Genomic DNA, 15,805 nt, shown 5'->3' on the forward strand with positions numbered 1-15,805 from the left:
ATATAAATAGAGGTATTGTATGCAACCACAACTAAAAAATAAATAATTATTTTTTTAAAAAAGAGAAATATTTCAGGGGCTGGGGTTATGGCTCAGAGGTAGAGTGTTTGCCTAGCATGTGTGAGGCACCACATAAAAAATATGAAAATAAAGGTATTGAATCCACCTATTACTAAAAACAAATAAATAAATATTTAAAAAAGAAATATTTCAAATATATGTAACACATATAGCATATATAATAGATATTTCATAGTTTCCATATCATCTCATGAGTACTTATAACAAGTAAAAACCAACCTAGTAAAAAAGGGTAAAGGGTATAACAGATAACAAATAAACAATTGTATAAAATAACAGTAGATTGTGACATTAGGTAGTATGATGCTTTTGGCTTGTTCTTTTTGCACAATATTGCTTTTTTATTCAGTGTCTTTTGTGGTTCCATATGAATTTGGGAATTGTTTTTTCTACTTCTGTGAAAAACAATTCAGTGCATTTCTGAATTTCTGAAGTACATGTTCAATAAATATATTTCTAGTGATGAATACTACATATTTGTAAAATGACTTTTATAAGAAATCAATTTTTAATTTTAATAAATGAGAAATATCAATGAGATAAAAATATGTGAACAAGAAATGGTCAATATGTATACTCAATTTAGATTTTTTAAATCCAAAATGTAAAATGGAGTGCTATTAATAAATATTCTGGACTAGTAGATATAAATAGTATGTGTTATAAACAAACTGAGATGAATGCTATTAGACTTTTAGGAATATAGCACGATGGGGGAATCATACAATTTGCCATCAGATTGAACTACTATTAAATTCCTAAATTCAAGCTGGGTGCAGTGGTATGTTCTTGTAATCCCAGCTACTTGAGAGGCTGGGGAAGGAAGAATGATTGAGCCCAAGAATTTTAGATTAGCCTAGGCAGCATATTGAAAATCTGTCTCAAAAAGTGACTCCAAAAAGAAAAAAAAATCCTAAATTCATTTCTTTTTTCCTGATGTTCATTTTTAGATCACTAATTCCTAAACATCTTGCCTGAAACACAGTATAAGTTCATTAATACTTTAATAAATGAATGATCTCTGTGTAATCAATTTAAATATTGAATTTTTTGAGACTTCTCTTTTTTTTGCATTCATAAAACTGGGCTAATAATATCCTTTGGTTGAGGCTTTTTGCCTGAATTAAATTGGATAATTTATGTTGAGTAGTGATAAAATGTAGTATTTGCTGGGCTTACAGTAAAGTAGAGCATTACATTAGAGGAAATGTGTTGTTATTAAATTGAAAATGACAAAAATGTAACAGACTTTAAGGGTTATAATTTTTTTGTATTTCTGTTACAGCAAAAATAGTGGGGTTGGAAAAAATGTTTTATCCTTTTGATATCTATCTAAAGTATTATATGCATAATGAAATATACATTATAAAAATTACTACTTTGCAGTTCAATGTAATTTTTAAGAAGGTTTCAAAGAGCTGGTTAGATAAAAGTTCCCACCTAAACACTGAAAGGATACCCAAATACAATACAGTATTCCCACATTTCTTTGTGGTTTTTGTTTTCCATGATTTTTGTTACTCCTGTTGAGCTCTGGTCTGATACTATTGAACAGAAATTCCAGAAAAAAATATTTATCAGTTTTAAACTACATACCATTCTGAGAAGCATATTAATTAAAATCTTGTGTCATGCCACTCCATCCCATGTGGGGTGACATTCATCCTTTTGTGCAGAGTACCATTGTCGTATGTACTATCCACCCATATGTCACTCAGTAGCCATCTCAGTTGTCTGGTAGACTCTCACAGCATTTTGATTGCTGGTGTTCTACTAACCCTTATGTAGTGGCCTCCATCGTGATTCCTATGGCATTCACCTTACTTTCTCTCATCATATAGGCACTGTCTTATCTTATAATATTACAAAAAGGGTGAGTGCAATAAGATATTTTGAGAAAGAGAGCATATTCACATGACTATTATTGCAGTATATTGTTACAATTGCTCCATCTTATTATTATCATCATTGCAAATCTTTTACTGTGGTAAATGTATATAATAAATTTTATCTTGAGTATGTTTGTAAAGGAAAGCATATAGTATATATCGAGTTTGGCACTATCTGCAGTTTCAATCATCCACTGAATGGTCTGGGAACATATTCCCTACAGGTAAGGGTAGACTGCTATGGTTGAAATTCCTATTGAAATTACATTGCTGAGCTAATCTGCAGGTAGAGAATTCCATCTCTCACCCTAAGCAACTGTATTTCAGACAGTTGTTTATTCTTTCGACTCTTGCCCCTTTTACTGTTTTACTAATTGGTCTGGTCTAATCACTGCTCTACTCTTACCCAGTCTTCTGTTATTTTACCTCCTGATCTTTTTTACCCCTGATTTTTCCTTGATTAATTTCCTCAGCTAGCTGAAATCAAAGGACTACACTAATTGTTAATTTGATAATAAATATCCCTTGAAGTAGAGCTAGGAAACCCTCTGTGGACACTGACAATATCAAGTGGCAGTGCACATCCTGGCATTGACCACATCTTTTCCATATCTTCCCTGGCTGAGCAGATTCTCTGTGAGGATTATCCACCTTCAGAAATGTTGAATTTTACCAGAGGAAGTTCCACCACTAAAGTAACAAAATCTTTAAATTCATGACCATCAATCTCAAAAGGGTATTTAAAATTGCCCCAGAAACCCAATTATGGGTTCTTACCCTCACCGATATTTAATACTTTCTCTTCTGTTCACAGCTTTCCATGCCTCATTGTTATTTCATGGCCAACTTTTATTTATTTAAGAAAATAAATGTAATATTAACCTCACCATGTTCTTACCACCATATCTGTTCTCTAAATCCTATCCTTGTTTCTCTATGATCTTGCTCTTTCATTATCTCTTCATCAATATATCCCCTCATTCCCATTATCTTATTTCTCATTGAAGGAAGTAAAATATTTTCATAACAGGTGTGATTTATGCCACTTTATCTTTATATTCTTAACTCCAATTCACTTGTCCCAGAGTTTCTAAGTTATTCTTTAAAGATAATCATGTTAATTTAACTCCTGGGTTTAAAACTCTTCAATTCTACCACACCATACTCATTCTTAAAATCTTTACCATATTCTACAGATCTCTGTGTGATTTGGCTCCTGCCAAATTTTATGTTATTCTTCTAACAATATCTAATTGGTAAGAATATCCATTCCTACTGTCCTCTATTCTGTTCGTCATACATCAGTATTTTTCTTGGTTTAGAACAACATGGGATTAGAATATGGACTTCCCCATATCTTTGTCCACAATCAAAATATACTCCACTAGGTTATATGACCAACTCCAAATTGGCATTCAGGTCTCAATTTAAATGCTGGTTCATATTTCCCATTATTGTTTTATTTCTTTAATCTATCTAGGTTCCTGACTTCCCACCATTTGTTCTTTTAAACAGATTGGATTAGTGGTGTGCAGGTCAGTGTTTAACAACTGATTAAACAAATAATTAGAAGAGAAAGAAGCACAGTATGAATATGATTACAATGATTAATTTCTCTTACCAGTATGACTTCTTTGATTGCAGATTGGGAAGAGATGGACATAATCAGCTTTCACAAATTGGTGCAAGTTAACTCCATCACACTACTGGTCTGTCAAGAATTTGCTCATCTACTACTTTGCTTTATGCTTCATCCAGGACCACTTTGGGGGATTTTTTTTAAATGGATCCATGGTGAGATAGATATAGAAATGAATGAATTGTAAGGTGTTCTATTTTTTAAAAAACCACAATGTGTTTACAATTCTATAAATTTGTTTCCTGATTTAAAAACTTCATTCACACATTTGAAACTTTTGTTTACAAATAACAATTGTTTTAATAGCAACAGCAGTCATTCTACAAGGAAGCATGCTTAAAAATAGAAATACCCTCACATGAACAAGGCCCTGGGTTTGATCCTCAGCACCACCAAAACAAAACAAACAAACAAACAACAACAACAAATAAAATAAAATACAAATACCCATTATTTTTCCCTTTTGGAGAAATAAATTTCAAATATAAAGCAGCACAGAACTTTTCAGCAAAACTGTTCCCAGTATGGGATAAGCACATTATTCAAATTCATGTTTTTCTGTATAATATGATGTGTTTTCATCTCAATATCTTGTATGTGAACCTATGCAAATAGAAAGAAATGAAGAATGCATTTAATGGCAAAGTTTGAGAGTTTTATGAATAGGAGCTTGTCATTTTGTAACTGAAAGTTGCTTAAATTTTTTTTTGACAATTACTGTCTCTTACTGTTGAGAAAAAAATGAACCCCTAGAGAGATGAAGTGACTGGTTTAAGAAACACTATGTGTGGCAGAATGAGGACTTAATTTTTAAAATCCAAAGTTAGTAACGTGTATTTCATATATGATACCAAAGACAAAATCATTCCTGTGCTATGTCTCTTCCTTATCTAGCACCTCTAGAACAGGCAAAATATCTTGTGTTTAAAACAAAAACAAAAACAATAATTACTCTTCTAATTTCTGAGGACGAGTCATTAATTCTCTTTTGCCAAGCCTTTAACTGTCTTTCTTATTTCGCACATAGCAGTAAAATAGATTTGTTTTTTCATTTCATTATAAATCTCTAATATAGCACTTCTTCTTAAACAAAAGCATGCTTTTGTGAACATGCTGTTGACCATGTATAAACTATGAACTATAGTGATTTCAATTTAGAAAAAAATATGGTTAAAAATAAGGGGTAATTGTGGTTAGCTACCAGGAGAAACTTTGCAATCAAGGTGGAAAATCATTGAGATCAGATGGTCTAGATGTCTATAATCCACTCATATAAGTACTACTCAATTAGTACCATCTGTATGCATAGTGCTGAAGTACATAATAATCAGTTACAATGCTTTCCTATATTGACATCTTTATAAGGCTTCCTCTTAAATATGGACCTGTTGCATACGCAGTACTATGTGTTAGAAATTGCATAAAGATTTGGCAGCATCTGTTTTCACACTTTGAGGGCAGTTGGACATCTTTCAAATGCAACCACTCTAAGACCAGGAGAAGCACAACCAAGCACATGGAGAGGTCTCATAGAGAACTGAGGCCTCGTTAAGAGTTCTGAGTGAGCTTCAAACCAACTCTTAGTATCATCTTAGCCATCATAGCAGTGAGGACATCTGAGAGTTGAGCCTGACAGTGATCAAGTCAGGTCAGTTTATTTCAGTTTCTGGAGAAAGGAACTGCCCCAAAGAGCCCTCCCCAAGTTGCAAAACACTGAGAACACAAATAAATGATTTCTCTTCTAAGTCACTGATTTTGAGGTATTTTCTTATACAGTGGTTTAAGACCTGGTCCTTGATTTCAGAACCCGTCTAACTAAAGATCTTTTAAGAAGAGACCCATGACCAGTACAATCTGTAGATATTTACCTGCCTGAAGGCAGCCAGGCTGAGCTACATAATTGCTCATTTTTCACCTACAAGAATTGATATTTGTTAGAACACAGAATGCAGAAAATACTTCCCACTTTGGAGTGAAAATGAAACTATTACGGAGCTTTTATGATATATTAAACTTCAAATCCATTTTCTAAAAAATGGAAAGAAATTTGGTTTATGACCTTCAATTTATATTTCCTTTTGAAATGGAAAATAGTAGTAATACTTCACTGTTGTCCTCAGAGGAGCCATAATCACTAACCCTTTAAGTGTAGTTTATGGTATGATTGGTATGCAATTCAAGGTATTTCATTAGGAAAGCATTACCAGAGCTAGCATATTGTTTTTTTTTTTTTTGCATGGTTTTACTATACAACTTAAGAGATTTATTTTGGCTTAAAATCCAGTAATAATAATGAATTCATTGTTTACTGTATTTGAAACTATCATGATATAGGATAATGGGTTTCCTCTCCATGAGGACCATAATTTGTGCCATACTCCCTTACAGCACATTTAGATGTGCTATATTTTCCATCAGATTCACAGATGAGTTTGATCCAAGAAAAGCACATGCATTCAATTTAGTTTTTAGTAATCTATACCCCCATGAATTTCAATCAAATACAGTTAAGAACAACAAAAAGCTTCCTGTGAAGTATAATGCTGTTAACTTCTTATATTGCCAGATGCATTTATACAAAAGAGGCTTTGGCAAAATTGTTATCATTTTTATTTTGATATTTTGACCTGAGTTTTTATTGGGAAATGCATGTGTTCACAAAAGGACTTTACCTAGAATCAGCTTGACATATGGGGCACTGGGTATACATTTTTATTTTAAATACTTTTTTTTTTAAAAAAGCCCTAAGAGTTCTCAAATCTATTTATTAATAAAGTAAAGTTGCTGCTGTCACTGTCTCAGAGATAGAAAAAATCTATTAAGCAGTTTAAAAGAAGGGAGGACAGGAAAGTAAAAAGACAAGCTACAGAGAAAATATTTGCAAATTATATTTAAAATGGGGTATCTTAATTTTTTCAATTTATATTTGCTTTCCCTTTGAAAACATGCAAGATGAATATTTTGTTACTAGATTCTGCTCTGAAAACACTATATTTTTTTTTGTTCTTTGTTCTCAAACAAGAAATTCAGAAAGGAGAAGCTGGAAGTAGGGATGCCAAACATCTAAGGGCCCAGAAGAACACGGGGTGGCCTGCAGGTGAGCTGGCTGTCTTGGGTTGCAGGCATGACTGAAGCAAGACAGTGGAAGGAGCTGCTTCCCCTGATCTATGCGCATCTGGTACAGTCAGGGTATATACGTGAGGCTCAGTCAGTGAAAGAGTAGAGGAGCCAGTAAAGATTCCTGCCTCAGCCTTTTACTCTTTTGGACATCTATACACACTGGCAACAGAACTCAGAGCTTCGCCGGAAGCTTAAGGCAGAGAAATGTGCAGCCCTGCAAGGCAAGAAGACCAAACATCAGACAGTTGCAGCAGCTCAGAGAGCTCAGAAGAGGAGAAGGAGGCAGAAGCCGAAACTGTCAAAGCCACCCCTAGACTCACATCTACCAATATCTCAGCTGTGGGGCAGGTTTGCCATTAAGCATGAAAGAGAAGGCCAAGTCAAAGCCCAAGAAATCTTCCAAGATAGTGAACTCTGTGCCCCATCCTGGCGCATCAAAATCAGTGGTCCATACACCTCTCTGGGAATATACCCAAGAAGTCAACAGAGCCCTCAGCAAATACTATCATGATGTCAGAAACACAGGAGGAAGGAAGTGTCCCGGGACACAGATCCTCTACCCAGCCTGGGACCATGACAGAGGGCCCAGCTGACAGCTCCTGGGAGGATGGCCTTTAGCTCCAGTGAGGATTCTTCCAGCTCCAGTGAGGATACCTCCAGCTCCAGTTATGAGACAAACATGGATGTGAAAGCCTCACCAGCTGCCACCAAGGAGTCTTCAGTGAAAGGGACAGCCCAAAGACCTGGGAAGTTGGAGGATATGACATCCCAAGTCAGAGGAGGAGCCATGACCACAACCTTGGAGGCCAAGAAGCCAATAAAGGAGTTGGAGAGCAGCAGGGAGCCATCTGTGAGTCATGAAGATTTCCCTGTAGTAATACCCAACCAGGATGGTACCTCCAAAACTGCCAGAGGCAAGGCCCTGACATCAAGACCCACTGAGAATGCAGAGGTGTCCTCAGACGGCAGTGGCAAAGAATGGCCATCAATCCAGGTGATTAAATCCTCTCTGATTTTTGTCAACCCTAATGGCCATAGTCCACCTGGCCCAGCTGCCACTCCTACACAGGCCCAAGGTGGGAACACCCTGAGGAAAGACAGGGTCTCTGATAGCACCACCCAACACTTCTCCTCTGAGAGCCAGGATGAGGACCCGATTCCTCCCACGCAGTCCTCCACTTCTGGCGGTCAAACCCCCTTGATGAAGAAGATTTTTGAAGGAGTCATCAGCAGAGTCCAGTGAGAATGAACTGGTGGCCCCTTCCCAGAGAAAGACCCTCGCCAATTACCAGGCTTCCAAAGTGATTGCAAAGCCAGATTGCAGCCCCTTGTTTTCCTCTACTCTGGTGAACAAAGATGACACAGACAGCAGACTGGAGTCTCAGCCAGCACGCACCATTACCTTTAAAACAGGTATAAAGTTAAGCCACCTCAGGCACCACATCTGTGAAGCCCACAAAGGGAGCCCAGAGCTCCATAGACTCAACACAGGCACTGCAGGGCAGCACCACCCAGTACTTCCTGGGGGTGTCCGGCCCCTGAATAAGGCCCAGGTGCGGGATGCTTTGAGGAAGGTTGTGACAGAGGTGCTGGAGCAGGAAAGGAAGAAGACTGCTGATGCTGCCAAGAACATCAGCAGGAAAAGCCAGAAGCGGAAGCTGTCAGGAGACCAGTTAGCTACCACAGCCCCCAAGAGCAAGAAAAAGCAGCTGGTGGCCGGAGAAGGCGGGGAGAGCACTATTTCTTCAGAAAAGGCCTCCAGGTCTTCCAAAGGGAAATCAATGAGAGACAAAGCAAAGAAATAGGGGAAGGGATATTTCATCTCCTAAGGGGCCAAGGAAAAGCCAGAAGGGGAGCTGGCAATGGTGAAGTTTGAGGGTAGAGGTCAAAATGACTCAAAAAGCAAAAAAGGGAAGAAGAAACCTGATAAAGATAAGGAATACAAGAACAAAAAGAAAAAAAAAGAAGAAAGCAAAAAAAAAAAACAAAACAAAACCCCCAAAAAAACCCTCAACCAAATATCTCAAATCACTTCTTCAGATGAAACAGAAGAAAAAGAAGACAGAAGAGCAGACTACGTGAGAGACTGGATACAAGACAGGGAGTTCCTAATGGAGTACGAACCATCTCTAGTCCTCTGACTTCTGCATTAGTGGCTTGAGACTCAATGTTTAACTTCTCCCTCTGCAGAAGAATATGGCAAATGCAGTATCCCCATGCTGCCCAAGCCTGTGAGCCTGCCAGAACCCTAGGCTGAGGAGGAGGGGCCTTGGGAGTTTGCCCCACTAACCCCATTAACACAGGGCACTTCATATAGATGTGTCCAATATATATTAAGTGACTTGTTTCTCCCTCAATACATCCAACATGTCCAAGGGCTGAGAATTCTCAACACTTTGCTCTGTAGACCCAGTGATGCCAAGTGTGTGCCCATCCCATGCACTTGGTCTCTGGCTGGCCCCAAGCCTATTCCTCTGGTTATGGCTTCTGTGTTTTGTTTTTTCTCTTTTTGTAAGAACTCAAAAGACTCCAAGGAAAGGTGAAAAAAAAAAAAAGAAATTCAAACTCCTATATTATATAGAAATTTATGCAATATTTCCATCAAATTTTTTTACCTAATATTTATATTGAAAATCATAACCTATGAAGGTAAATCTTTAAAGATGCAATGATATTGAGATGGATCTTTGGAATCAGCTTGTGTGTATGAATGTTCAGGATGCTGGGGATTAAACCCAGGACCTCATCATGTGTGCTAGGCAACAGCTCTGCTACTGAGTGACATGCTCAGCCTATGGGATCAGATTTAAAATGATATCAACAATAAAGATGGTATGTCCCTGTAATAGTCTTCTTTTAATTTCCGTGACCAAAATATCTGACAAGAATAACTTAGAGGAGGAAAACTTTATTTTGGACTCATAGTTTCAGAGTTCCAGGCCATGGTAGACAGATTTCTTTACCCTGGGCCTGAGGAGAAGCAGAGCATTATGGCAGAAGAGTATGACAGAGGAAGGCAGCCCAGAAGATGCTGTCCAAGAAGTAGAGAGAAAGGGAGGAGTTGGGCGAACAAGATGTAATCTCCAAGGCACACCATCAGTGATCCACCTCCTCCAACCATGTCCACCTGCCTATGATTAACACACAGTCAAAAATATTAGAATTAATCCACTGGCTTGTGTACAGCTCTTGTAATTTAATAATTTCTCCTCTGAACATTCCTGCATTGTATAACAGGAGCTTATTGTGAGAGACTGCATTTAATTTGGTAGTTGGGTAAAATAAAACTTTTTTTCTATGTCTTCTTGGGATGTAATTGTGCTGTTTCTACAAAGTTCATGTCTCAAGTAGATCTGAGGGGAAAGATCATGTTGAAATCCTCATTACCTCCTTTAATTTTTAAGATAATTTTATTCACATACAAGACAAGCCATACATAGGTTCTTAGCCCCATCAACTGTAAGTTAAACAAAAGTCCCAGGCAGAAACTTGGCTACAGGGAGTATATATCTCATTAAGACTCAAAGAATATGTATGAAACCTACCATTCTATTAAGCTTTATAAAATTAAGGTTCAGAGTTCATACTGAGATTAAACATTCATTATTAGAGTCATTAGGAATTATAAAGTCATGGTTGGAAATGTAAATGTAACTGTAAGGGATGGAGATTTACTAATAGATATTTTATAACTTTTTATTTTATTTTTTATTACCACTTTAGAATCTGAATGATTTTTCTAAAGAGAAAAAAGCAAAACACTATTTAGTTTCATATTCATTGAGTCAGGTCATGATAGAAAACGTTTTGTAATGCTAAAATTATTAATAATATATCCTGTATTTTTAACAACTTCTGACACTTTTGTTTTCTATATTTTTGTTGCCCTACATAAAAATGGCAATTTTAAATAGATCAGAAAATATTTTTGAATCAGATATTATTTTCCTAAATAATAGACTCATAAGCAAATATATTGGGAAATATTTTACAACTTCCAAATCTTCAAAATTATCTTAACCTTATAAATAATATTTGAAAATTTACAGTTTTTCCTGGACTTCTTAAGCAGAGAATTTGTATAGACCTGTAAAGAATGAGCCCTTCCATTTTCTGCAGCCTTTATATATTAAATGACCTCAATTAAAAAATTGAAAGTGTTTCATAAAATATTTTGTATCTTTTAGAAGGCATTGTTGAGCTACTAAAATATTAAGAAACTAATTCATTTAAAGAGCATTTGCTCAGAATCGCATCTTGAATTTACTTTTTGCTGCCAAGACATAGGAGGAAAGAGAGAAAATTCAGGAAAAATGCTTTCTGCACTGGAGAATCTAGTATCAGATAGATCCACTTCAATAAGCTAGAAACTAAAAAGGTGAAAGTTTTATGAATAAAGGATTTAGAAGGCTGGAGATGTAGCTCAGTGGTGGAACTCCTGCCCTTAGTCATTCATAACCATAGGCAGGTTTTCCAATGATATAGCTTTATTTGTGGGTTCTTTAAAAAATTGAAATTTATTAGCTGAAAGTACTTTGCAATTCATCATGCCCTCCAGAACCTAAAGTGAAGAAAACTCAGATCCTACCTGGAGAATCCTGTCTGCAAGCCAGGTTTCAAAGATTCTTCACAGAAAAAGAAAAAAAAAAATCCAAGGAATACGAACCTCCAATGAAACTCATGAACCAGAAAACCAACAAGGAACAAAGTTTTAGATCCAACAGGGGAAAACTGGCTGTATCAAAACATAAGAGCATTTCAGATATTTGACTATCAAACTGTTATGGTTTGAAATATTCCCAGTAAGTTCTTGTGATAGACAATGCAGGAACATTCAGAAGTGAAATGAATGAACTATGGGAGATGTAATATAATCAGAGGATTCATTCATGATGAATTAGTTAAGGACTACTGATTGGGTGGAAACTGCAGGCAGGTGGGGCATGGGGGTCTGCCTTGGGCATTATATCTTGTTTCCCTGGTTCCTCCTTCCCTCTCCCTCTCTCTGCTTCCTGGCTGTCACAAAGTGAGCAGCATTTTTTCTCTTTCATGTCCTTCCACCAGGGTGTTCTGCCTCACCTTGGGCACAGGTTGATTGAGCCCACCAACTATGGATGGAAACCCTGAAATTCAGAGTCAAAAAAAAAAAAAACCAACTTTTCCTCCTCTTAGTTGTCAGCGATTCTGGTTACAGTGATGAAAAGCTGATTAACATGAAAACCAAACATATATTTGAAAAAAAAAAGACAACAAAGATATTAACAGGTAATATGACTTTCTGATATAGTAAGCACAGGAAAAACTAGATTAATTTTTATACTATTATTAATAAATATAAAGTCATTTAAAAAGAGTTACTTTTTCACATAGTTATGAAAGTAATATTTACAAATGGACTAAAAGACAATTAGAATAAAGTCTGACAAAGTTCTCTAAGATCTTTATAAAAAACTCAAGTGCTGAAATACACTGAAAGGATATAAATAATTGGAAAAACACAGTATGTTTATAGTTTGAAAGATGCCATATATTTATGATGTTAATTTTCCCTAAAATGATCTTAGATTTAATAGGACTATTTTGGAATTTGATAAATTAAAATGTCAGATTCTAAAACTTACATAGAATGACAAAGGACCAAGTATAACTAAGGTATTTATTTATTTATTATTTTTAATATTATTTTTTAGATATAGTTGGACACAATACCTTTATTTCACTTATTTATTTTTATGTGGTGCTGAGGATCAAATCCAAGGTCTTGTGCGTGCAAGGCGAGTACTCTACTGCTGAGCCACAACCCCAGCCCCTAACTAAGATATTTATGAAGAAGAAAAAGCTAGAAAGACTACATAAATTACCAAGAAGAAAACCTTGTTCATAAAATACAAGTTACTATGGACACAGTATGATAAAACTAATTTTGAGTAAATAGTGATAGGATAATTGTTTTTCCATGAAATTGGGTTCTTTTCTCAACTCTCGTGCAAAAAAATCAACTCTAGTTGAATTAACAGTTAAATGTGTAAGACAACAATATAAAACCTTGGAAAATAGAGAATAACATTCTTATGAACATGAGATTGTGATTGTTCATATTATACATAATAAGAACAAATAATAAAAAAGTTATTGATACACATAATAACATTTAAAGCTGTTATTAAAAGATACGAAAATGTATGGAGCTGGGTACAGTGATGCATGCCTGTAATCCCAGTAACTCAGGAGGCTGAGGCAGGAGGATCATGAGTTCAAAATTAGACTTATCAACTTATTGAGGTCCTAAGCAACTCAGTGAGATCCTGTTTCTAATAAAAAATACAAAAAAAATGGGTGGGGATGTTGCTCAGTAGTAGAGTGCCCCTGGGTTCAATACCTGGTAGCAAATATATATATATATATAATTTATATATATTTATATATGTGTATATATCTCTATATCTACACACAAAAATACAAATAATGTATGTATGTATATATAGAGAGAGAAAGAGAGAAAGAGTGAGCGAGAGAAAGAGAGAGCATGTGCAAAAAATTGCAACTGATTAAGATCAGTAAATTATATAAATAACCTCCATAAATCAATAATAAAATCAAGTAACGTTCATTGTATGGTATTTATTCATTCAACCTCCATTCCATTCCGTGCTTAGCATTTCTTCTTGTAACTTAGATCCTATAAAACAAAAAACTGCGTTTACCAGATTACCAAACAAAAACCTGCATTTACAAGATTACCACATAGCCAAGTTTCCTGGATGTTTATCCTCCTTCTACTTCTGCTCTCTCCACTTTGTCTTTCTCTCCCCACAGATTCACTAAGGTATAAATTACTACAATAAATCCATTCATTTCAAACATACAATCTAACAAGTTATGGTATTGTTTGTAGCTTTTTATACATAACCAAGGTATATAATGAAACATTTACCTCAAATTATCTTTTGCACCATTTTTTCAATCAATCCCTAATCCAACTGCCAGACCCAGGCAACATTTATCTTCTCTCTGTTGTAATAATGCTGCTTTTTAAAGATATCAAAAAAAAATAAAATGATATAAGATATCCTGTTTTGTGTATGAACTCTTTTGCGTGGCATGCTTTTAAAATTGTATCAATAGCTGTGTCTTTTTTATTGCTGAGCAGGATTTACTTTGTTAGAATATATCACAACTTGTTCATCCATTCACTTCTTGATGGACATTTGGTTTGTATAATAATGTTGTACTATTAAAAATAAAACTTTTATGACTATTTGTTGCCGGGTTTCTGTTCTCATGACTAAAAGGCTCAGGGGTCACTCCAGTTAAACTGGGCTAACTGGGCTGCACAAAATAACCACACAAGAGACACAAATACCTTTTTCTTTGGGTTCGCTGTGACGGCTCCTCTGACCTTAAGGGTCCGCAGAAAGAAAAGAGAGTGAGAAGAGCATACGCTGACCCCTTTTATTGAGAAGAAGCTATTCAAATGAGGCAAGGGTCAGGTTTCAGGGGGCTGAGTCTATCTCTATAATGTCCACTGTCAGCAGGTTGACTGACACGTGGGTAGACTACACCCAAGGGCACAGTAAGAGAAGGGGACACACACAAGGCACTTCCATGGAAGATTTTATCCTAAACAGGTCAAGGGGTTATATTACAAAGAAACAGGTGAGTGTAGCTTTACCCATGGAGCTGTAGCAAGACACACCCATGCACCTGACCCTGGAACCCAAGAAGGGTGGGGAAAGCTCTGCCACATTTCTGCGACTGAATGCCTCAGCACCCAGCCAGGGAGTGTGACTCAGTCACTTGCAAGGTTGGTCTTCCACAATTTGTGAACCAATCTTCATCTAGATCTATAATTTTATTTTTCTTGGTAAATACCAGGAGTGGGATGTCTGGATCATATGGGAGGTATATGTTGAAATTTTTAAGAACTGTTAAACTATTTCTCAAAGTAGCTATACAATTTTTTTTCTTCCCACCAATAGTGTATTAGTGTTCCAGTTACTCCTTAGCCTTGCCAACACCTGGCATTATCAATTTTTTTTTTTTTGTACCAGGAGTTGAACCAATGGCACTTAATCACTGAGTCATATTCATAGCCTATTTTCTATTTCTATTTTTGAGACAGGGTTTCACTAAGTAGCATAAGGCTTTGCTAAGTTGCCAAGAGTGACTTGCACTTGAGATCCTCCTGCCTCAACCTTCCTAGCTGCTGGGATTATAGGCATGTACCACTACATCTGGCACTGGTCTTTTAAATTTTAGCCATTCTTTTTCACTCTTTAGGGGAATCACTAAAAAAGGAATGCAAAATCTACAGCTAGAGGGACAACAGGGCTGCCAAAGGACACAAAAGTTCTGTTAGGAAGTATAAATTCAAGAGATCTGTTGTAGCTCTTGTTGATGATAGTTAACAATCTATTGTGTACTTGAAAATTACTAAGGCAGTAGATTTTAAGTGTTCTCACAACAAATGGTATGTGAGTTAATGCATGTGATAAATAGCGTAGTTTAGCCATTCCATAGTGTGTGTGTGTGTGTGTGTGTGTATCTCAAAACATTTGTGTAACAAATGTGTATACTTTTCACTTGTCCAATAAAAACAAATAAATAAATAAATAATAATTTTTAAAAGTCAGTAGGGCTTTTAAACAAATTGAGTTTGAGAAATTGGTAGAGATATGTAAAAACAAGAAGAAAACACCCAAAACAACAATATTGACATATTTTACATCATAATCAAAGTGTAAAACTTAATACTGTCATATTTTGAGATGCAAATACTTTATGACCATGTCTAGACAAAGATATTTTAGATACAACATGTAAATCATGATCACCACAATAAAAATTGACAATAGCTCTATTTTAATCATAAATGCTTGTTGAATTTTGCCACTTAACTTTTTCCTTCTCAGTACCTCCCATGTTTGTGTCATGTTTAATTCCTATAATAGCTCTCTTCTTTAAATACATATAGTGGCTCTGCTTCCATACCTGAGCTCTAATTGATTCTGCTTTCTGACCAATTTCTCTTCCAGGGTGCACTACTGCATTACATCAGGGACACATGTAATTTATG

At 35.9% G+C, this 15,805-nt stretch overlaps 1 protein-coding gene and 1 pseudogene across 6 annotated transcripts in view; both read left to right on the forward strand.

The window, feature by feature from the left end:
• LOC120891906 (uncharacterized) overlaps positions 1 to 13,987 on the forward strand; it is a 211,730-nt gene extending 197,743 nt beyond the window's left edge. For all 6 annotated transcript variants that reach the window (XM_078040146.1, XM_078040143.1, XM_078040145.1 and 3 more), the window contains 2 exons: positions 3,615 to 3,764; positions 6,632 to 13,987. In XM_078040146.1, coding sequence (XP_077896272.1) covers positions 7,337 to 7,972 — 636 coding nt within the window. In that variant the 5' untranslated portion in view covers positions 3,615 to 3,764; positions 6,632 to 7,336 and the 3' untranslated portion in view covers positions 7,973 to 13,987. The remainder of the gene's footprint in view (positions 1 to 3,614; positions 3,765 to 6,631) is intronic.
• LOC144375397 (treacle protein-like) lies at positions 8,155 to 13,987 on the forward strand (annotated as a pseudogene).
• Positions 13,988 to 15,805: the final 1,818 nt, after the last annotated feature.

This window comes from Ictidomys tridecemlineatus, chromosome 2 (assembly GCF_052094955.1).
Source record: "Ictidomys tridecemlineatus isolate mIctTri1 chromosome 2, mIctTri1.hap1, whole genome shotgun sequence".
Lineage (NCBI taxonomy): Eukaryota > Metazoa > Chordata > Mammalia > Rodentia > Sciuridae > Ictidomys > Ictidomys tridecemlineatus.